Genomic DNA, 22,453 nt, shown 5'->3' on the forward strand with positions numbered 1-22,453 from the left:
TGATGAAGCCCTGACTGGGCCAGGATAAGACGCTGGGTCTTGACTCTGTAGATACTTACACCTTGAGAACGTGCCACCTGCCCAGCCTATTTCTGCCCATCCCGGACCCAGTGAGCCACCAATCCTGCCTCTCTCCTTGGTGTCTACCCATCCATTGGCCATCCTCCATCTCTCTCCACCCACCCAGCCCAGCCAGCCCGAGTATACCCTATACCAGATACAGGATTTCTTCTTTCCTCTTCCGGGTCCTGAAGGTCCTGCGGTTCCCCTAGCAACTCCCTACACATATACAATTTCAGAATTACTCCACCCAACCCAAGTCACCTGCGGGCTATTCAGGGGGTGGTGTTAGAAACAAGGAATTAACAGTCACGTGACCATGGGGCTCACCTGGCCCGAGGGGTGGAAACCACACAGCCAAGACAAAGGTATTGTGGGCAGTAGGTGTGCTGAGCACAGAAGGACCCAGAAATCTCATCCTGACGAGCAATTCCTTGAAAAGTCAGCTATGAAGCCATGATACCACATGGCAAAGCATACCCTTCCCATAATTATGATGTGTTTATGTCCTTCGAATGAAAAAAGGAATCAAGAGAGTTAACCTTTTGCCAGCTTTTCTTTTTTTTGAACAGGTGAGGGGAGGCTCAGGGGAGCAGTACTTTAGGTCTTGGTCCTTCTTCAATGGGTTAAATCTTGTTAATACTTTGGTCTAACATCTTTTATTGTCCTTTATGGTGAAAATACATTCCTGATTATAGGAATCATCTCACACACACACACACACAGTCCAAGGCAAAGAAAAACCACCCTGAGCTAACTACTGTTAACATTTTGGTGTATTTTTTGTTCTCATTCTCTTTTCCTGACCTATTTCTAAACATAGCTAAGACCACCCCTTCTGTACAGTTTTGAATCTAACTTCCCCTCCCTCCACTGAATAGACGATAGGAGAAAACGCCTATGAAAATTTCTGGAAACTCCATCCCAGCGGCCGCACACCGACGTTCCATAACTTATTGGACTAAATCCCTTTCCTTGAGGGCTTGGGAAGTTTCTAACATTTTACTCTTATTAAAAGACTTGAGACTGAGCTTCCATCGCCACCCTTGGTCAGACCTCTGATAACTTCCTCTCGGTAGAATTCTAGAAATGGAACCAAGGAAGAAAACTCTTGTTTAATGCTGAGACTTCCAAGCCCTCTCGCCACACTGCCTTACAAAACGATAGGCTGGCCTGCAGAGAGACTCCCTAGCCTGTCACTAAGGTGTTCCCAAGCTCCCCACAATGTTAAACAGGGACTATGATGGGCATGGGTGGGTCTATCTAGTAAATGTGCCCTGATGCTTCACAGGAGAAGAGGAAACATTTGTAAAACCAAACCAAAAAACCAAAAACAATAACAAAAAAGAAAACAAAACCAAAAAACTAAAAGAAAAAATTAGAAACAGAATGATTTGCCTTTCCTGCCATCTCTGGCTCCAAACCCAAAGCAGTGTTTTAATAATAATTAAAAAAAAAAAAAAACTTAAAGAATTGCTCAAGACCCTTTTAACTGGCTTCAAACCAAACTGCTGGGAATATGTTTCATATCTGAAAACTGTAGCAGGAGTTTCTGTTGAAGAAGACAACTCCCTGCTCACTTTTTACACTTAAATGTCAGCTTTACTCCCTAGAAGTCAGCCTCTTGCCCGGGGGGGGGGGGGGGGGGGGGGGACAGTCCGGAGCCTCCTGAGGCCCACTGAGCCCGGGTGCGGAGGAGGCTCGGCGGCCGCTGGGCTGGGGCTGGGGCTGGGGCGTTGCAGAGGCCGCGGGAGGGCGGTTTTGGAGAACAGCTCGGTGGCGGATAGGGATGTGCTGGGTCCAGGACGGCCGGCTCTGCACTCCCCGTGCCCCTCGCTCGCGGCGAGCCTCAGTTTACCGGCCTGGAGTCGGGGCTCCCGCACGGACCGCACTCACCTCCGCCGTACATCTGGCACAGGTAGGGGAAGCGCCACACGTTGCCCAGGCCCACGGCGTACGAGATGCAGGCGAAGACGAACTGCAGCGGGTTGGCCCACAGCGGACGCGACTTCTCCATGGCCGCGAACTGGGCGCCGGCTCCCCCTCGGGCGCCGCGTGGGGCTGCTTCGGAGCGCCGCAGCCCGGACGACCCGCCCGCTCGGCCTGGGGGTGGCCCCGCGCGCCTCAGCCGCGGCTGCTCACTCGCTTTTTAATTGCTAATCTCATTAACGTGCGCCGGCTGGAGGGGCGAGGCTGGTAAATGGATGACGGCGAGCCCCACCCCGCCCCGCCGGGCCGCCGCCGCCGCCGGGAAGGCGCCCGGGATTGCGCCTGGGATGGCGGGGCCAGGGGTGGTGTCCGGGGCCCTCCGGCTCCACCTCGGGGCCCGCGTGTTGTTGCGCGGCTGTTCCGGAGCCGTCAGGTTCTCCCAAACATCTACCCATCGTTTCCTGGGTGCCTCCTAGGTGCGGGGCTTCATCTGGGGACGGGCTGTGAGCCACACGCAGACATCCCAACCCTTGTGGGAATTGACATCCGGGGAGGGAAATGCTTAAACTGGCCAGGATAAAAGGTCCCATTTTCAACTACTGTTGACCTACAGAGAAGACAATTTCATATGGTTCATTTTGGTCCATATAAAAGACTGAGACACGAGGAAGGCAACTAAGGCAAAGCAAAAGGGTGAGCAGTACCGCGGGGGTAGGCTGGGGTGGTCCGGGAGGACTTCCCAGAGGAGGAAAAATGCTGTTTGTCCAGAGACTGGAAGGGAGGGAGGGACTCGGTAGCGCCTCCAGACTTCTTGGAGGAAGAGGAAGCCAGGCAGGCAGGTTTCCTTCCATCTACAGATGGGCCCTACTGCCTACTGTGTGCAGAGCATAGAGTCTGGCTCTGTAGTGCCGGATGGGGGTCAGGATTCCTTTCGAACAACCTCTGTGGGATATACTTCACTGCTCAGGTGGGTCTAAGGGCTAGAGATTCTGATTTATTATGCCGCAGTTGAAGCCTAAAATACCTGTCTGGAAAGGTTGTTTGGTTCAAAGTGGTCACTACACCTGTCTCAGCCTGGTGCTTGGAGAAGTGCTAGAGCTGGCTTTAGAGCTCAGCTCTACCACTGAGCTGTGTGACCTTGGACAAGTCACTGAACCTCTCTGAGCCTCTGTTGCCTAATCCATAATGGAAACAACATATCCGCCTCCCAAGGGCTCATGTGAGAATGAAGTGATAGCTTCCTATCTGCCACATAGTAAATGCTTGATAAAGGGGGCACTGGTAGACGTCCCCAGAGGTTTGGATAAATGGAAAAGGTAGCATGCTAAATTAGTTAATAATAATGATAGACTTTGAACAGTGCCTGGTATGGTGTCAGGTAAGAAAAGGCTTGATACCTACATATAAAGAGATGAGAAGTGGAATTGCTAGTGGAAATCTTCCTTGAAGCCAAAATGAGTTCACTACTCTGGTTTCCCCCTGAGTCCCTGCCTGGCCAGCCGGTGGCTCCCGAGGAAGGTGGAGGCTCCTCTGATGGGCAGCCTGTCCTTGAACTTCCGACCTCCAACAGCCAGAGCAGCGGAGGTCTACGATACAGCAAGGAAGACCCTTGCTGCTTTTTAAATGTTGGGATTCTAGTGAGTATTCTTCCTACAACTTGCTCTCTCCCCAGAGGGACTGACCATTCTGGGTTTATGGCTATGTGTTAGTTTCCGCGGCTTGGACCTCTAGGCACATGAACTTGGGCAGCGTGTGCGCTTTCATGCCCGGCTTCCTTGCACAAGTCGTTCTGCTCAGGGAGCACCTCTCTAGGCTGTTCTCCCTGCTGCGTAGTTCTCCATGCCACGAACCGACTCTGGGCGCTGCCTTAAGGACCTGGTACCATCTCCAGTTTGGGGCTATCGTGAATAAGGCGGTGATGAGCATCCTAGTGCCACTGGGAGAGACGAGTCCGCTCATTGCTGGGAACTCCTGGGCTGGACGGTAACTAGAGGTTTAGCGTGAGCAGATATTGCCAAACTGTTGCCCGGAGAGGTAGGACCAGTTTGCACTCCCACTAGAGTTTCGGTTGTTCTGTATCCTCAGCAATATCTGTCATTCTGTTTTAAAAGCGCTTTCCGGTTTGGTGGGTGTGTCGCGATGGTTCGCTGTGACTTATTGAAATTTCCAATTTCCCGCACATGAGGGAGGCTGCATACCTTTCCCTAGGTGAACTGGGTCGTCTGGATACCCTCTGCCATGAAGTGTGTGTTCTTTTGCCAGCTCGTAATTGACTTGTCTTTTCCTCCTGACCTAGATCGTTCCTTACTCCTTCTGGATATGAGCCCCGTGTCAGTTTTAGGTAGGACAAATGCCTTCCCTCTGTCTGTGATTTGTCTTTTTATTCTCTCAGTGGTGTCTTCGGATGAACGGATGTTCTTGATTTTAACAAACTCTTAACAAACAACTCTCGAGGGTGAGTTTTCTCTAGAGGACGGCCGGCCCCACGGTGGCATTCAGGAGCTGGGCACTCTGGACAGATGTCCTGCACGGTTGCTGGCCACCTGTTTGCAGGGGGTTGGTGTGACAAAGGCAAGGCCCCTCCTTCCATTCCCCAGCCCCAGGGGTCAGGCCTGTGGGTCCCAAGGGTCACACTGCCAGACCCCGCAGGAGCCTGATCAGGGTGGGAGGGGGTTCTGGGCGGAGCGCACAGAGACACCCCATAGTAGGACAAAGTAAATCCTCAGGGGCAGATGGCTCAGGGTTCTTGGTGAGGGTGTCTTCTGACGTCCACCGACAGCTCCCTCTCAACTGACCAGACCAGAAGTGCAGCTGGGCGAACAGGCCTGGGAGGGGCAGCTGCGCTTCTCTGGGGAACCAGCAAAGCATGGGGTGGAGGTGAGCAGTGGCAAATGCTGAAGGGACCAGCTCTCTCTGCAGAACTCAGGGTTGTAGCGCTCGCCGATTTCGCCGGTGTAAATACTCCCCCTGTGGCCAAGTCCAAGTTTCCAAGACCTGGGGTTGGGCAGAGACGCGCAGGAGCCACCGCTGTCTGGATCTCCATGAGGCACACGCAGTAGACACAGCCCGGAGAGCAGGACGGAGGTGCAGTGAATCAATAGCGAATTAGTGAATTAGTGAATCATTAGGAAGTGGTGGGGTTTGAAGGCATTTGTCACCTCTGTTTTATGCCGTTTCCCTGTTGGTTTATGTAACTGAAGTTTTAATCATGGCTGCCCCCTTTTTTTTTATTTTAAAGATTTTAGTTGTTTATTTGACAGACAGGGATCACAAGTAGACAGAGAGGCAGGCAGAGAGAGAGAGAGAGGGAAGCAGGCTTCCTGCTGAGCAGAGAGCCCAATGCGGGACTGGATCCCAGGACCCTGAGATCATGACCTGAGCCAAAGGCAGAGGCTTAACCCACTGAGCCACCCAGGCGCCCCATCGTGGCTGCCTTTAACAATCAGCTCGCAAGATTCTGGAAGAGGCGGCCCTCCCGAGCCTGTGGGAGCAGGCGCCAGCACTCCGTAGGGCCCCGGGGCTAGTGAAGCAAATTCTGTGTGGTGGGGGCCAGGGGAGCAGGGCCGGGTCTCAGCATGGGTGATGCCCAAGGGAGGCCTCACCCTGAGTGCTCCCTGGGGCCTCCCACTGCCAGGACAGAACCTTTCCCTCCCACTCACCTGTCCGGTCTTATCAGGCCCCCTGTCAATCAGGTCAGAGGGTCAGCCTGCCCCAGTTATCTGATTTGGGAAAGGAGGGACGGTCCTGATTCAACTGCATGGGTGTGGCCATGGCCCTGTGCAGGGGTTCCGGGTCTTTCCCACCAACTCCAGCCACGCAGCTGTCAATAATTAATGGACTCGCCTGCTTGATAATGCTGTTACTTAACACCCCCCCCCACCCCGCCCACCACATCAATCCCTAGTTCCCCATGAGATAAAGTCCAAACTCCGGAGCCCGGTCCGGACAGCCTGGAGGAATTTATTTTTTAATTGGGCCAGGAGGAATTTGACCCTTGCTCACCTAGGCTTTTACCTTCCGACAGTGCTGTGCATTTTAATACTCCCGGGGCTGTTCCCTCAGCCAGGAACACCTTCTGCCTTCTTGACCTGGGAGAGAGTCCTCTCCCATTCTTCTTGACCCAGATGAAACACTATCCTTTGTTGGAAGCCCAGCACCACGCCTGCCTCTGGCCAGGCTGCATTGTTCTCTCTTCCCTGCACCCCCCCCCCCAAGCCTGGGGCTGCAGATCTGGTTTCTGACGCTGTCCTATCCACTGGTCGTGCAGCCTTGTCCCGAAGACAGCAGGATAGGTGTCCCCTCTGCTCCATGGCTAGTGTCACGTCTTTTTAAAAAAGATTTATTTATTTCACAGAGAGCACACGCTTGAGAGAACATAAGCAGGGGGAGCGGCACTGGGAGATGGAGAAGCAGACTCCCCGCTGAGCAAGGAGCCCAATGGGGATTCGCGACCCCAGGACCCCAGGATCATGACCTGAGCTGAAGGCAGACGCTTAACCCACTGAGCCACCCAGGCGCCCCGGTGTCATGTCTTATTCATCGTTTACTCCCTAGTCCTATTCCTGACCTTGAGTGTCCGTAAAGTCCAGAGGATAGATGAGCACTTCGGGGCCATTTCATCATTATTGCTCTCTAGCATCGATAACCGAGGTGCCCACATTTCAGAAGTTTTCTCCAGACATTCGAGTTTTTGTGGCTCACCCACCACGTGCCGGCAGGCTGCCGGGCTGGGGCACTGGAGGCACACCCGGGGCCAGAACAGCGCCCCCACCCTGCTGTCCGAGGGACCTGCTTGCTCTCTCTGCGGGAGGGCAGATGGGAGAGCAGAAGCCCCAAGGAGCTGCTGGGGTGGTGGCGGGTGGGGGGGTGCTGTCAGGGGGTGAAGGGGAGGGTCCTCCCGGGAGCCAGGCTGGGGGCCCCCCGATATCAGGGCTGAGTGTGCACGTGTGTGTGTGTGCTGAGCAGGCAGGAGCTCCCAGGAGACCTGAGCCTCTTCTGGCTGCAAGTGGAGCTCCTGGGCGGCCCCCCACACCCCCGTCCCCCAACTCTCAGTGTCACCAGCCTATTCGAGCGTGGCCCTCAAGCATCCGTGTGCCCACAGATGCCCTCGGGGCTCATTCAAAGGCAGGTCCGGCTTCGGGAGGTCCAGGATGGGTGGGGCCTCCTAGGGTGCTTTTCTGACAAGTTGCCAGGGCACGCCGCCGGCCCTGGTCCAAATGCCCGGACCTCCAGATCAGACCCTTCTGATCCAGCTGATCAGCGTGGATCAGCTCCCCACGCTGTGGCCACATCTGCCAGGGTTTTGAGCCCGTATTATGCCCCATTTGTGAATCACGGAGACTATTCTCTATGGATCGTTTTCCTGGGTGGCTCAGTGGGTTAAAGCCTCTGCCTTCGGCTCGGGTCATGGTCCCGGGGGTCCTGGGACCAAGCCCTGCGTCGGGCTCTCTGCTCAGTGGGGAGCCTGCTTCCTCCTCCCTCTCTCTCTCTGCCTGTCTTTCCACCTATTGGTGATCTCTGCCTGTCAATAGATAAATAAAAATTAAAAAAAAAAAAGAAATTCACTGTTTCACATAAATGCATTTTCTTTCTTTCTTTTTTTTTTTTTTTAAGATTTTATTTATTTGACAGAGAGAGAGAAATCACAAGTAGGCAGAGAAGCAAGCAGAGAGAGAGAGGGGAGGAAGCAGGCTCCCTGCAGAGCAGAGAGCTCGATGCGGGGCTCGATCCCAGGACCCTGGGATCATGACCTGAGCTGAAGGCAGAGGCTTTAACTCACTGAGCCACCCAGGCGCCCCCGTAAATGCATTTTCAAAGGAAGCTTTCGATCATTACCATATCGGCAAAGATACTGTTTGTCTAATGCTGATAAAGATAAGCTGGTAAAGATTCCAGAATGTCTGTCCACTGTGAGCCACCTTACGTCCTCTCCGGTGCTGCGTGTGCAGTGAGGTCACCCCATCCCTTGCCCACAGGCGGCGCCCATGGAGCCCCAGAATTCCACGGCGTGCCCGGCGCTTGGTAGGCAGTAGTGGGAGCCCGAGTAGTGGACCCGAGTGGAGCAGATCCACCAGCACATTTCTAGATACAGGGTTTCCGTGGAGAACTTGGGACAAAAGCATTAAGGTCCCCAAATGTACTGGGGCCACACTGCCAAGCCCAGGCCTCTGTTTTCAGGGAGGGGAGCTGAAGCTGGACTGTCCAATGGAGCAGCCACTGGCCACATTGCCATTGTTTAACCTTATTTTATTTTTGTAAGATCTTACTTATTTGTCAAAGAGAGAGAGAGAGAGAGAGAGAACGCACTGGCAGGGGGAGGGAGAAGCAGGCTCCCTGCCGAGCAAGGAGCCTGATGCAGGACTTGATCCCAGGACCCTCGGGTCATGACCTGAGCTGGAAGGCAGATGCTTAACCGACTGAGCCACCCTGGTGTCCCCTACTTAACGTTAAATGAGCTAACGGGAAATAAATACTAGGCATGCTCCAAGAGTCGGGTAGTGCGTGTGGCTGGGGGCTGCCATGCTGGGCAGCCGGACAAGGAGAGTCCCCATCACTTCAGGACGCCCCACCGGACACTCCTGACGGGGGTCTGGGGGACTGAAGGGGGGTTTCTCTGCTAATTGCTGCCACAGAGAGCTTCCCGCCTGCCGGGCCCGGACTGTGAGCAAGGAAGTGGGACGCAGCCATGTCTGAATGCTGTCCTGTCTCCAGAAAAGATGGGACTTTCTTTTGCTGAATGCAACCCCTCATCTTCCCGTTGGGAGGCTGGGTGTGCCCTCGGTGGCTCTGTCTCGTGAAGCCACTCCATCTGCAAGAGAGGAAACCCCAACCCCCACCCTTCCCACTGCCTTTCTGTTTCTAGGGACCACGGTCTCTGGCCTGGACTTGACGGCCACCCAATTCCATGTATCGCCCTGCTAACTCCTAGTCCTTTTACTGTCTCTCAGCCTTGAGCCACCCAGACACGAGCCTCTCGGGGTTCACCAGACTGCTGGTGAGTGCTTCTGGAAAGATCTCACAGAGCTGTGATTGGGTCTGCAGCAGCCACGGGCCGTGAATCCTCAGCAGGGCCTTGATGCTGCTGTTGCTCCGGGATCTTTGTCCTGTCTCATGGCCCTGGGCCGGGGTCCCGGACCTTCTCTGGGCGCCTATCAAGCCTCTCTTTCCATCCCCCTCGGCCCACTGATGACTTAACCCAGGTCCTGAGCAGCCCTTGTCCGGCTGACGGCTCTCCCTCCAGCGCGGGACCCTTCCTGCCCCTCTCCCTCCTAGGCTGCCTCCCTGAGCGTGGGCTCCCACTGCCTCCTTCTGCCTCTGGGGCTGGTATTTGTCCCACCGGCCGCTCTGCTCCTCTCCCTGACACGGCAAATAGCTTTTCTGTGTGTGTGTGTGTGTGTGTGTGTGTGTGTGTGTGTGTGTGTGCCCCACATTCTCTGTCCCGCATCCACCATTCACTCCTTTATCTCTGATCAGGGGGTGACCTAGGTAAGAATGAGGCTCCCCCGGGACCTTGAATCCCCAGGCCGACACCGAGTATACAGCGACTTCGAAGACGAGACACCTGGATGGAAAGACATCGACCTTGTCAGGGAGTGTGGGAGTTTGGCAAAAGATGGTAATGAGTAGAAAAAGAGATACTTATGGGCCCTATTCCTGTTTTCCCTGTTCATGGTGAAATAGAACAGCCAGGCAGACAAATGCACATCAGATCTACCGCCCACAAATGATCATCTCGCCCAGGTCCAGAACGGGATTGCCAGCCCCGAGGGGCACTTCCGCCATCCTGTGCGTCAGAGCCCCCACTCTCCGTGCAGAGGGAACCCTCTGCTGACCGCGCCTTTCTTGCTTTTCCCTATGATTTACTCCCCTCCTTCCTAAGGCGTGAATCCCTGATCACTACATTTTCATCTTATCTGTTTGAACTCTATAGTATGGAAAATACAGCGACTATCCTTCGGGGTTTGGTTTCATTTGTATCACCTGATTATTGCTTTTTAAGTTTCCTCCAATTGGTACGTGTAGCTGTAGTTGATGTTTTTCTTTTCTTTTCTTTTCTTTTTTTTTGATGCTCTGTTGTATTTTCTCTATGATTATAACCACGGATCGGTTACCCACTTTACTCTCGGGGGACATTTGGATCATCTTTGGGCTTGGATGCCGTGAAGAAAGCTGCCAGAGCCTTCGGGTGCATGTGTCCGGGTGCATGTGCGCACGCGTTTCTATGGGCGCGTGTGCTGAAGCGGATGCATGTGTGCGTATTTTCAGCTTTGGTAGACGATCCCTAACCGTGGTTGCATCCGGGTCATGGCGTCACTACTCTACACCAGCCTGCAGTTCTAGTGGCTTTATATTCTTGCACGGTCTGATGAAAGCAAACAAAAGAGGAGGAAGCATGCGTAAGAATTCAGAACAGAGAGGAAGCAAAAAGTAAGATGGGAAAGGCATCCCAGTGTGGCAGGAGTTATGGTAAATATCCATGACTTAAATGGACTAGGACAAAGACTGGGATAAAAATTTCATTTAGAAGAAACATACTAAACGCAAGCTCACAGAAAAACTTAGGGTGAATCGATGAAAAGGAAATGCCAGGAAAATAGTATCCCCAAGAAAGCCACGGAGAGGTGTATTACTTCAGACGAACAGACTTGAAACCCAAAAAGTGTTATTAGTGACAGAATGGACGTCTGTCACCAGAAAGATGGGACATTTTCAAAGTGGAATACAATGAATAAAACAGCTTTAAGAAACTGGAAGCAAAAATTGGTAGGATCGCTAGGAGAGCCAGAGCTGGCTGCCATCACGAGAGAGACTTCTACGCGCCCGTATGTCTGTGGCTGGCAGAGCAGGAAACAGAAAGAGCCTAGACTGGAAAATGATACATTTTATATGTATATGTATGTGTATGTATAAGTGATACATTATAATAAGAACTGAGTGGAATTTCTAGAAATGAAAAAACGCAGTAAAGGAAATCAGAAACTCAGTGGATGGGTTTAAAAGTGGTGGCTCAGTGAGTCAAAGCCTCTGCCTTTGGCTCAGGTCATGATCCCAGGGTTCTGGGATCGAGTCCCTCGTCTGGCTATCTGCTCAGCAGGGATCCTGCTTTCGCCTCTCTGCCTGCCTCTCTGCCTACTTGTGATCTCTGTCTGTCCAATAAATAAATAAAATCTTTTTTTAAAAAGTGGATTAGATAAGTCATCGAACTCAAGGAACTGTCAGAAGGAATTTTCTGGAACACTGCACAGAGAGACAAAGATTAAGGTATGTAGAACAGTAAAGTGGCCTATGTTTCTTTAGAATCCTAGAAGGAGAAGAGAGAAAAATGGAGACAGAGCAATAAAGTGCTAAGAGTTCAGCATTTCCCACTACAGGTTCCCGCAGCCCAGTGACTCCCAGGTAGGATTTTTTAAAAAGAACAGATATCAGGATACATTAGAGGATGTGCCAGAATGGCACGGTGAACCCATAATGTGTGACCAAGATCTCACCACCGAGGAGCATTTACTTCATGGAATTTTGAAAAAATTAAAAGGTAGAACTTAAATAAGGCATGTAACTTGGAAGCCTGATAGGAGTTAAAACGTTCTAAGGACGTAACTTTCTTGGCTTCATCAAAATATGCAAAGTGAACATTTCAGGGGGTTGTCCCCAGGGCCCTTTATGGCTATCCAGGAGTGAATCAGGGCTTGTACCTTGCATTTGGCTGTTGCAAATGGAGCTGCTTTTATTTTTTAACTAAATTTTTTTATTTTTAAAGATTTTATTTATATGTTTGTTAGACAAAGAGAGAGAGAGAGAGAGCACAAGCAGGGGGAGCAGAGGGGGAAGCAGGCTCCCTGCTGAGCAGAGAGCCCGATGTAGGACTCGATCCCAGGACCCTGAGATCATGACGTGAGCCAAAGGCAGATGCTTAACCAACTGAGTCACCCAGGTGTCCCCAGAGCTGCTTTTTGGATGGTTTTCCCACCTTTTTATTTTTATGGCATGAACTTTCTGGAGAGACTGGGTGAATTGCAGGCCGTTGTAGAATGGCCTTCATTCCGGATTTGTCAGATAGTTTCACCAGGGCTTATTTAACACCGTTTTTTTTTTCATAACTTGCAGAAAATGTGTCACTTTGGTCTTCCCACAGCACCTGTGACAGGTAGCGCTGCACATGCACTTTAGACACTAGACTATATCCTGATGGATGGGCTTTGGGGGAGAAGAGTGAGCATATAAGCTTTCTGAGTTGGCATCTGATGTTTGCAGTGTGGGAGAGACTGCTGGCCTTCCTCCCAGAACCCTGCAGAGCCCTTCGGACTGTGCGGCCCACCCCAGCGCGGCGGTGGCGAGCCCCGGGATGGTGGAGAGTGGCCAGCCGGGACCCAAGGCGGGGCGGCCACACAGAGCGGGGCCGGGTCGAGGCGGGGTGGGGAGCGGGTGGCTGCAGGCTGCGACTGTTTCTGGTCCTCCCGCCGCTGAGGGACGTGACAAAGTCACGGACACAGGCGAAAAGAAAATGAAGTCTAAGTCTTGCCAGCACAGGAGGCCTAAGTGGAAAATGACTTCGGGAAACGCTAGAGCGAATGTTTGAATTTGTAGACTCTATTATAGAGTCTGTCCTGGCGCGAACTCTGGGGCCTCCAAAAGGGGCACCTGGGTAGCTCAGTGGGCTGGGCCTCTGCCTTCAGCTCAGGTCATGATCTCAGGGTCTTGGGATGGAGCCCCCCACATTGGGGGGTCCCTGCTCTGCGGGGAGCCTGCTTCCCCCTCTCTCTCTGCCTGCCTCTCTGCCTACTTATGGTCTCTCTCTCTTTCTCTCTCTGTCAAATGAATAAATAAAATCTAAAAAAAAAAAAAAAGAGGAAACCACAAAGGCAACATCGAGGGTGGGGGGGGGTCCTCCTGTCCATGTGACCCCTTCCCAAGGACGACCTCCTTCAGCCGAGTCACCTGAAACGATTTTCTCGAAGTTGCCGCATATGCTGCTGGGTTCGTGGGCATGGCCACCGCCGAGGGGGCATCCTTCAGAAAGGCCTGAGGGGAACAAACAGGCGTTTCACAGGCCCCAGCGAACAGACACAGCAGCAATGGGTTTATTGGGAAAACAGTGTGGCCGCCCCCCGGGGCCACTCAGCTGATCCCCCTTGAGGACCCGCAGCTGCGTGCTCTGCAAACACGGGGCCCAGCGGGCCGCAGAGAACCCCTCCGTCCTTTCTGTTGGTGTTGGCCCGGTATGCTTCTGCGCCCCACATACTTGTGCAGGGAACAAACAATCAGGACCAGCCAGGAGGCCTGATCCACTGAGGGAGAACAGATTGGGCTCTGTGAAAATATTTTCAAGGGTCAGAGTGTCCATAGGGCCCTTGCTGTCCCCATCAGGGACCCCCTGAGGACTCCCACTGTGCCCTGTGGCGCTGTTCTGAGCTTGTGCTCGCACAGCCTAACGGGAGGAGCCCTGTGAGCCTCGCTCTGCCAGGAAACACACGTGCTTCATTCTGCAAGAGCTCCCCAGGTCACATTGTTTGGGATTTCTTTCTCCCCTGTCGATCCTGGAAATGGGGTCTGGGGCGGAGCGTGGGCACTGCCGGGGAGCCCGGGAGAAATGCAGACTCCTGCGGGCTCCTCCCCAGGCCCCCTCAAGTCAAATCCCATGCTGTAGCCGGCCCCACCAGCGGGGTTTGTAGGCCTGTTCACGCCTGCAGGGCACACGGGGTTCGGGGTTTGTAGACCTGGCTGCAACAGCAGGATCCTCCGTGCGGCTTTAACACACATCTTTCCTTTCCTGCCCTTCTCGTGGCTCCTGGGGAACAGCCCACTTCTGCCCATTCTCTCTCCTGCCTTTTCCACTTTCACGAAAATGCCTTCAGAGTCAACAAAACCATCTCGGGCTTGCGCATGTTCTAGTGGGGAGGAAGACAGAACGTGCTGGGCTTCTCCTATCTGAAGGGAAATGGTCCCTTCACTTGATATCCCTTTCCACTCAGGCTTCTGCCCTATTGCTTTTTGGTTTTGGTTTTGTATTTGCTCTTTTCTAGCAAAACTCATCAAGAGGCGTCTATACGCCAAGTCTCTCTCCTCCTGTTACTTACAGTCACCTGCACTAGACCTAGCACTCCCAGCCCCCAGTCTAAGGAAACCGTCTGGTCAAGGTCACCAGTGACCCCACATGGCTTAGTTTGAAGGTCAGTCCTCAGTGTCCCTTCCTTCCCTACCCCCCCACACCCCTCTGCTGTTTGCTTCTTCCTCTAGCCTGGGCTCTGGCTCTCTGTAGCCCCCTCCCTGTCTCCTCTGCTGAGTCTTCCTCTTCTCCCTGCTCTCACTATACATTACAGCACCCCTGCTTCTCACCCATACTCACCTCTTGGTGTGATTTCCTCTCTCATGGTTTACAGCCGCCTCATCTACACTGCTGTCTCTCCAGCCCAGACGTCTAGACTGGGGTGTCTACCGTCTCTCGAGCGTCCTCCCTGGGATGTCTGCGAGGCACAGACAGACTTCCTGACCTGCTCCTCATCTCTGCCCACCCAAGTGTCACTGAGCAGTTAGTCGCTCAGGCCGACCTTCTAGAGTCATTCTGGACTCCCGTCTCTCGGACCCTACTTCCAGTCCGCCCCGATGTCCTCTTGGTTTCATCCTCAACACAGATCCGGGGTCAGACTCTCCTAGTGTCAGGCAGGCATGGCAGCCGGCAACGTGGAAACGTCTCACGCCGAACGCTGGTGCGTGGCGCCATCTGGCAGTGGCCCTCCTGCGTGCACCGGTCTCCACCGAAGTCCCCCAGCAGCGTGTTGGAACCCAGCCCCGGAACAACCGCAACTGTCCGGCAGCGGTGAGACCATCAGGAAACCGTGGAGTATGCAGGTGAGCCAACGGGAGGCAGGACGAGGAGGACGGACTGCAGCTGGACGTGAATCGCATGCACGGTGTGGAAGGAAGCCGCACACAGGCTATGCGGTGTGAGTCCATGGGTGTCAAGTTCAAGAGCAGCCACGAGGAGCCTCAGGGTCTGGAAGGCGGAGGAGTGATTGCCCCTGGGCATAGGTGGGGCTGCCGCCTGAGCAGCACTGAAGGCCTCCAGGGGCAGATCGCTGGCGAGTCTTCATCCGGGGGGCTACACAAAGTGCTTGCCCTGTAGGAGTGCTGTGAGTGTACACCCTAGGATCTGTGTGCTTTGCTGCTAAGTTTTCCCTGGATTCAAAACACCCAGACTCAAGCGCCGCTCTTCCCACCTGCACGGCTCCTCCCTGGATCCAAGCCCGGGACTCCCTCGGGTGACTCCCGAGCTGCCCCTGCTCCCAGTGTTGTCCAAGGAGATCTGAGCTCAACACAGCCAGAAAGTGGCTGGGTTTTATCACTCTGAGGCTCACCTCTGCAACGGCTCCTTCTGAGTAGCATCTAGATTCTTCCCAGTCAGCCTCATGGCCGGCAGGATCCAGCCCCGGGGCTCCTTGCTGCCCTACCACATGCCTGGCCCCTCTCGGCAGAGGCCTTTGTCTGCTGTTCCCTCAGCCCGGGAACAAGGACTGTGCTGACCCGCAACTGACCTTGCACTCAGCACCCCCGGCACTCCTGTTCCTCCTCATTCTGTACGACTCTCGTGACGTTACTCCAGCAACTTCTTCCTCCAAAAAACTCTGCGTGGTTTGAAGGGTAGACCCCAGAAATGTCCGCCCAGAACCTATGGGTGTGACCTCATTTGGAAAAGGGACTTTGCAGGTATAATGAAAGGTCTGGAGATGAGAGCATCCTGGTTAGGGAGGGCACAAACTCCAATGGCAAGTGTCCACAGAAGAGAAGAGAAGGGGAGAAGACACCCAGAGGCCCAGGGAATGCGAAGATGGGGGTGCAGAGGCGGGGTGATGAGTCCACCAGCAAAGGACTGCTGGCTGCCATTGGAAGCAACGGAAGCTACAGGGAGTGGATTTTCTCTCCGGGCTTCCAGAAGGAACCAGGGCTACCAACGCCTTCAGTTTGGATGCCTGACCTCCGGCTGTGGGCAAGAATTCATCTCTGTTGTTCTAAGCCACCGAGGCTGAGGTAATTTTCTCCAGCAACTCTAGGAAAATCATGCATATGCCATATCATGGATTTATTATTATTATTTTCTGTGTTCTCTCACTCTTGGCTCCCTGAGGGCACAAATGACTATTTTGTGCGTGATGTGTTTCAAGCACCAGGGCTGGGCACCTAGTATGCACTCAAGCCTGAAAAGGAACGGATTTATTGATTTTAGTGTGCGAAGTCCCTGCTGAAGTATTCTAAGACTCAGCCGATTAAACAAATGGTTGACACGTGGCGCCCTGGAGGGGCCAACAGGAATGGACGCTGCCCGTGGCAATGTGGATGAAGGTCAAGAACATTTTGCTGAGCGGAAGGAGCCAGACATAAAAGAAAGCGGGCTGTGTGAAACGAGCTGAGCGTTCCCAAGAGAAAGCAGATGAACATGGCTCTGAGCCCAGGGCACGGGAGGGTCACTGAACACCAGCTATTTTTGGGGGGGTGGTGAATATGGCCCAATCTCTTAGTGAACACTCAAGCATCGCGTCTGTCCGAACTCATCAAACGGGACCCCTGATATGGGTGCAGGTGACTGTATGTAAATGATATCTCAAAAAAGGTGGTATCATCAGGTGGTTTGTCTAGAATAATGTCATAATTATCTAGAGCAAATCCCCACTGTGGACCCTGAAGCAGGTGTGAAGATGTGATTTTGGAGTCCAAGACTCTATGTGGCAAGAATGTAGAAGGAAGCAGAAAATGTAACACCAAAGGGACAGAGAACAGGCAGTGCTGACTGTCGGGAGCCTGACAGAGGGCGCGCACCTGAGAGGCGGCGCTGTCGGCAGAGTCCCCGTCTCCGACCCCAGTGCTCCAGCTTCGCACCTGCCGCTCAGGCCTCCGGAACGCACCAGCAGCCTCCGCCGGGAGTGAGGAGCCCTTGACTGAGTTAATAGGGCAGCTGTCCTGGAGGACACCGGGGGTTGCCTGTTACCCCCACCTGGCTCCCTCAGGCTTCTCCTTATCTATTTATCTTATCTTATCTATCTTTTTCAGGTGGGCTTGACTCTGACAACAGATCATGGATGTTAGTTACCAAGCGGGACGGGCACTGGTTCAAGGATTCAAAGGTCTAGTTCATGTGAACCAGTGATCAATTTCAGAGGTCTTGTTGGTGGCTTTCAAATAACAGCTGTTTTATAAGGAAAGGAAATTCCAGAGCAAAGTCTGATGTGAATATTGATGCAAGGAGTATTGATCCCAAGGAGTATGTCAACTAACAGGAACCAGCAAGGTATAAAAGGATAGTGTATCATGACTGCTGCAGGGGGGGGGTCCCTTGGGAAGCATATGATATAGAGATTGGTGTGCAGGACCCCAGATGGGTGGGGTTGGGGGGTGGTCCGTGGGAAGGGGAAGAGCAGGGCTGGGCAGGCCCCATGGAAAGGCTCTGAACACTGTGGGGTATTGTGAAGGGGGCAAGAGGGCCTGACCCTTGTACCTCTACATTGACCCTTGTCAGATGCTGTCACCTGGAGGGGCAGGTAAACTTGGCCAAGGCAGTTCACTTTAGCTGGGCAGTCAGCAAAGGATAGGCATCTGACTGAGAATAGTTGAATATCAGAAAATTAAGTGTTGCACTTTGCAACCTTAACAGAAAAAGATGAGAAAAAGAGTATCATCTCAACATCTGGCAAAATTCAATACCCATTTATAACCTTTATAAATGATCTCAGCTAACTGGGAATAGACAAGAACATCCTTAATCTAATACAGAATATTGTAAACGTTCTTCTTCTTCTTCTTCTTCTTTTTTTTTTTTTTTTTTTTTTTGGTTGCAGAGGAGCAGAGAGAGAGGGAGAGAATCTTAGGCAGGCTCCACGCCCAGCACGGGGCCTGATGTGGGGCTCGATCTCCCAACACTGAGAGCATGACCTGAGCCGAAATCAAGAGGTGGACACGTAACTGACTGAGCCATCAGGTGCCCCTTGCAAACATTATTCTTATTTGTGAAGTATTTAAAGGGTTCCCCTAGAGACTGGGAATGAGGCAAAGCTGTCCTCTATCACCTTCCATTTAACACTGTACTAGAGGTCCTGGCCAGTGCAATAAGGCAAGAGAAATAAAGAAACGATACAGTATCCCACTTACCCAGAATTATTTACCTGCAAACTGCAACTATGTAACCATGCAGATAACCTGGCTGGTGAACATTGTCTTATAAAGCACCTGAAAAGGTATTGGAGCTGCCAAGATGCCAAGTCTATGCACATCACCCATAGAAGAGGAGTCCCTTAAGCCCTCACTCTGGGGATAGGAATAATTCTAATAAGCTTTTCCAAGCCCGTACCACTTAGAAGCAGAGACTAGGCATGGGTCACAATCAGAGTGTGAGCTACCAGCCTGATGAAAGGACACCCGTGGACGTGGGGAAACCCTAAGAAAAGATGCAGTCGTTCAAAAAACATGGTGCTTGGGCCCCCCTGGGTGGCTCAGTTTCTTGAGTGTTCAGCTTTCTGTTTTGGCTCAGGTCGTGAGCTTGTGGGTCATGGGATCAAGCCCTGCGTGGGGCTCCACATTCGCCAGGTAGTCAGCTTCAAGTTTCTCTCCCTCTGTCTCTCCCCCTGCTCACACACTATCTTTCTCTCTCTCTCTAATATATATATATATATATTTTTAAACAAACTACAGTGCTTGCAAACCACTTATTACTGGGGCAAACAGCACTCCATACCTTAGCAGCCCATGGCTGCTAGACAGTCATTGACACTTGTCAGGAAAAGAAAATTATAATTGTGACTCACCACTTAAAAGGATGGGAATTATGTTGCGTACAAAAGGTTTTTCTAGTGTCCGGGTTTTCAAACAATTTTGGTCATTGGTATGGGGAAATTTTCATTATCAGAAAACTAACTTAGAGGTAATATCTAATTTTGAACAATCTACCCAAGGTCTTCATGGCTTAAGCAGCACTTGTGCAGGACGCAGGGGTGCGGTTTCACCGACACTGGTGCGGAGCTTCTGTCATGGGCCCTCACACTTGAGTCACCGAGGGGCGCCGTGGGCTGAGGGCTCGCTCAGTCGAGGGATACGCTTTTCCTCAGAGCCCTGGCTGTGGTCTGGCCACACGAGCACACGCTGGGCTTGAAAGGCTGAGCAGGGTTGTGATTCCTCGTCTGAGTTCAGCCTTTGGGAAGGACTAACAGCATGTACGGAACGTCCACCACGTGCAGCCTCTGTCTTCCCAGTTCATGGTGGGACCCGGTGCTGGCAGTGCCCAACACATCCTGCTTGTCATTGCCAGGAGGTAGCCAGCGGAAGGTTCCGTGTCTCTTCTCAAACATTGGAGCTTGCTCGACCCAGGCACGAGAAGGGCTGAGAGTTCATGTCTCATGAGCAACGCTCAACCTGATAAAGGAGCTTGGTGGAGGGCGCCCCGGCCTCCTCGCTCCTGAGTGGGATGGAGCTTGGTGGCCCACAGCGGTCGCCCGCACGTGAACACGCCCTTTCTCGGCTTCCTCCCTTTTCTGCTTTCTGCCCCCCTGCCCTCACTGTGCTTCCTGGGGTCCCCTCCCACCCCGTCTGCCTTTGGCTCAGGTCATGATCTCGTGGTCCTAGGGTTGAGTCCTGCATTGGGCTCTTGGCTCAGCGGGGAGTCTGCTTCTTCCTTGCCCTCTGACCCTCCCCCCTCCACTCATGCTCTCTCACTTTCTCTCAAATAAATAAATAAAATCTTTTGAAAAACAGTATTGCCTAAATACTACTATTCTGTCTTGCCTAAATACTACTATTGTCTTTATTTATTTATTTATTTTTAAAGATTTTATTTATTTATTTGGCAGACAGAGATCACAAGTAGTCAGAGAGGCAGGCAGAGAGAGAGGGGGAAGCAGGCTCCCTGCTGAGCAGAGAGCCCGATGCGGGGCTTGATCCCAGGACTCTGAGATCATGACCTGAGTGGAAGGCAGAGGCTTTAACCCACTGAGCCACCCAGGTGCCCCTTCTGTCTTTATTTTTAAAAGACTTGCTTACATGAGAGGAATCAGGTCTTGAACTTCTGATGGCAAAGCTTCAGTATATAATAAGCATTTACACATAAGCCATGGAAATCGTTCACGCCCAATGTGTGCAATCCACTCTATCCAAGAGCACCTAGCATGTCAAAGTGTACGCATCTCTACGGACTGTCCCATTGATCAGAATGGAAGTGATAGCAAATGTTTTATGAAACAGAATTACATTCCATTCAATATAGAGCAATATCTCCCCAACAGTGTTATAAGACGCAAGTGGGTGATCACGAGACAGTTAACAGAGACTCAGAACGAACCACATAATGGGGAAAAAAATGAATGCTTAGATGTTGAACAGAAAATATTAGTAACAAAAACCCTTTATACTTATTTTTGTTGATAAAAGGTCTGAGTCAGAGCATAGCAGGAGCCTTGAATTTTTAAGTTCGACCAAAGTTGCATCATGACAACCAGGAATGTACCGTCTAGACAGCTTAGCGCCCCGGAGGGTTAATCACTCCTTCAGCCAATGCTCTTAGAAGCCCAAAATACATAGACTGGAGAGGCTTGCTAGCTTAGTCAAGTGCGATAAATCTTAAAACTAGGTACGTGTGCAAAAAATAAATATTTAAGACTTCGTTTTGTGCAAACAAAGACTTATCTTTTCATTCCAAAAGAATACCCAGCCTGATGCTGGGCAAAAGCTGAGCACAAGGTATTTAGATGCAACAGAATCATCGTGTTGATTTATATCAAAGAATGTCCTATATATCTCCCCGTGGGGCACAGTTAGGTTTTAAGGTTTCAGAATTACTTTGGAATTTATGATTGAACAGGAACACACCGTACAGAATATTTCAAAGTTGCTACCAAAAAACAAGCTGAAATTTTTCTTAGCAATATAGGTTTCTCAACACCTCTTCCGCCCCCGTGGGCATCACATTGAGAAGATGCAGGGAGGTAATGATCAAATGGTCTCTGATGGCTCTTCTAGCATGTTCTGTTTCTGAATTATATAGAATATCCTGGTCCTTAAGGAATGGGATAGATCTTTGGAGAGAGTATCAACTTGGGGCTAAAGAACTAGGCGGGTAAAAACTCTAGAAGGAAGAGAGATTCACAAGTGACCTGAACGGTGAGAGGCTGGTGGGGAGAGATTATGCACTAGATGCTGGCCTGTTGGATTTTTCCCTCCCTTCTCTGATTCGTTCTTCTTTTTAAGACTGCCTTCTGTGTCCTTTTCAGGGGAGGTCGTTGGTCTTACCCTTTATCATTTGTTCCTTCGGTGTTTTAACACAAAGCCTCTAAGAAAAACAGCAAATTCAAGGCTAGTATTACAAGCTTGAATAAAAATAATGAGCCTTATTGTCTGATCGGTGAACCCTTCTTGGTGAATAAAATCTTCATTTGTGCAAGTGGGATGACCTCTCAGCAGACTGCACTTCTTTCAGGCGTGACGCTCTGCTTCTGGAAACGCAAACAGTTACTTTCTAAACGTGACAGAAGTCAGTCCTTTCCTTCTGATGCATTACTGCTTTGTGCACCTTATTTTATTTACCTTTATGGCAAATCGCTGCACTACATGACTGCGGAGATTGAGGCCTCATTTTTTTTTTTTTTAAAGATTTTATTTATTTATTTTACAGAGGGAGATCACAAGTAGTCAGAGAGAGAGAGAGAGAGAGAGGAGGAAGCAGGCTCCCTGCTGAGCAGAGAGCCTGATGTGGGACTCGATCCCAGGACCCTGAGATCATGACCTGAGCCGAAGGCAGCGGCTTAACCCACTGAGCCACCCAGGCGCCCTGAGGCCTCATTTTTAATGATTTAATGATTTTAATGCTTTATCCAAAATCACTCCAGAATAAAAGCAGAACCCATGGAAACAGAATAAGAATCCCTTGAAAATGCAGTTACTCTAGATGCATACAAATAAATGAACAACAATCAGAAGTTGAATCTTAGGTCTGCTAACTGGAACATAAGTCATAATTTAAGAGAATATTCTAGACGACTGAGGTATAAAGATTATATTTATTCTGAGTCTAGAGACTTTCTCAACTGTAGAAGTATGGATGCACCTGACTTCAGCGATCCAGATTCGTGACTAGGTGGGGTTGAAAAAATGTCTGCATGGGGGTGGGGGGACGCCTGGGTGGCCCAGTGCGTTAAAGCCTCTGCCTTTGGCTCAGGTCATGATCCAAGGGTCCTGAGATCAAGCCCCACATGGGGCTCTTTGCTCAGCAGGGAGCCTGCCTCCCCTCTCTCTTTGCCTGCCTCTCTGCCTGCTTGTGATCTCTGTCAAATAAATAAATAAAATTTAAAAAAAAAAAAGTCTGCACATCCTCTGATAATTACAGAGTTTAGCTAGAGAGACTGAAGTTAATCAGATCCTGTTTGCTATTAATTTTCCTTATAATTGATAAAAATGCTGCCTACAAAAGTTAGTAGGCATATTTTCAGTGCATTCG

At 51.4% G+C, this 22,453-nt stretch overlaps 1 protein-coding gene and 1 long non-coding RNA gene across 4 annotated transcripts in view; one reads left to right on the forward strand and one right to left on the reverse strand.

Annotated features, from left to right (window-relative positions):
- The window catches only part of SLC6A20 (solute carrier family 6 member 20), a 31,848-nt gene extending 29,611 nt beyond the window's left edge, over positions 1 to 2,237 (reverse strand). The window contains exon 1 of the mRNA XM_059160678.1: positions 1,957 to 2,237. Within this exon, the coding sequence (XP_059016661.1) occupies positions 1,957 to 2,077 (121 nt within the window). The 5' untranslated portion in view covers positions 2,078 to 2,237. The remainder of the gene's footprint in view (positions 1 to 1,956) is intronic.
- Positions 1,748 to 22,377, forward strand: LOC131823841 (uncharacterized). Of its 3 annotated transcripts, none has more exons than XR_009350674.1 (5): positions 1,748 to 1,978; positions 4,382 to 5,073; positions 6,344 to 14,156; positions 14,367 to 17,266; positions 17,814 to 22,377. It is a non-coding gene; the product is annotated as an uncharacterized LOC131823841 (long non-coding RNA). The 3 variants fall into 3 exon arrangements; XR_009350675.1 differs by having other exon boundaries at positions 6,344 to 11,250; positions 14,066 to 14,156; positions 14,367 to 22,377; XR_009350673.1 differs by having other exon boundaries at positions 14,367 to 22,377.
- The last annotated feature ends 76 nt before the right edge of the window (positions 22,378 to 22,453 follow it).

The sequence above is a fragment of the Mustela lutreola genome, chromosome 2 (genome assembly GCF_030435805.1).
Source record: "Mustela lutreola isolate mMusLut2 chromosome 2, mMusLut2.pri, whole genome shotgun sequence".
In the NCBI taxonomy this organism is placed as follows: Eukaryota; Metazoa; Chordata; class Mammalia; order Carnivora; family Mustelidae; genus Mustela; species Mustela lutreola.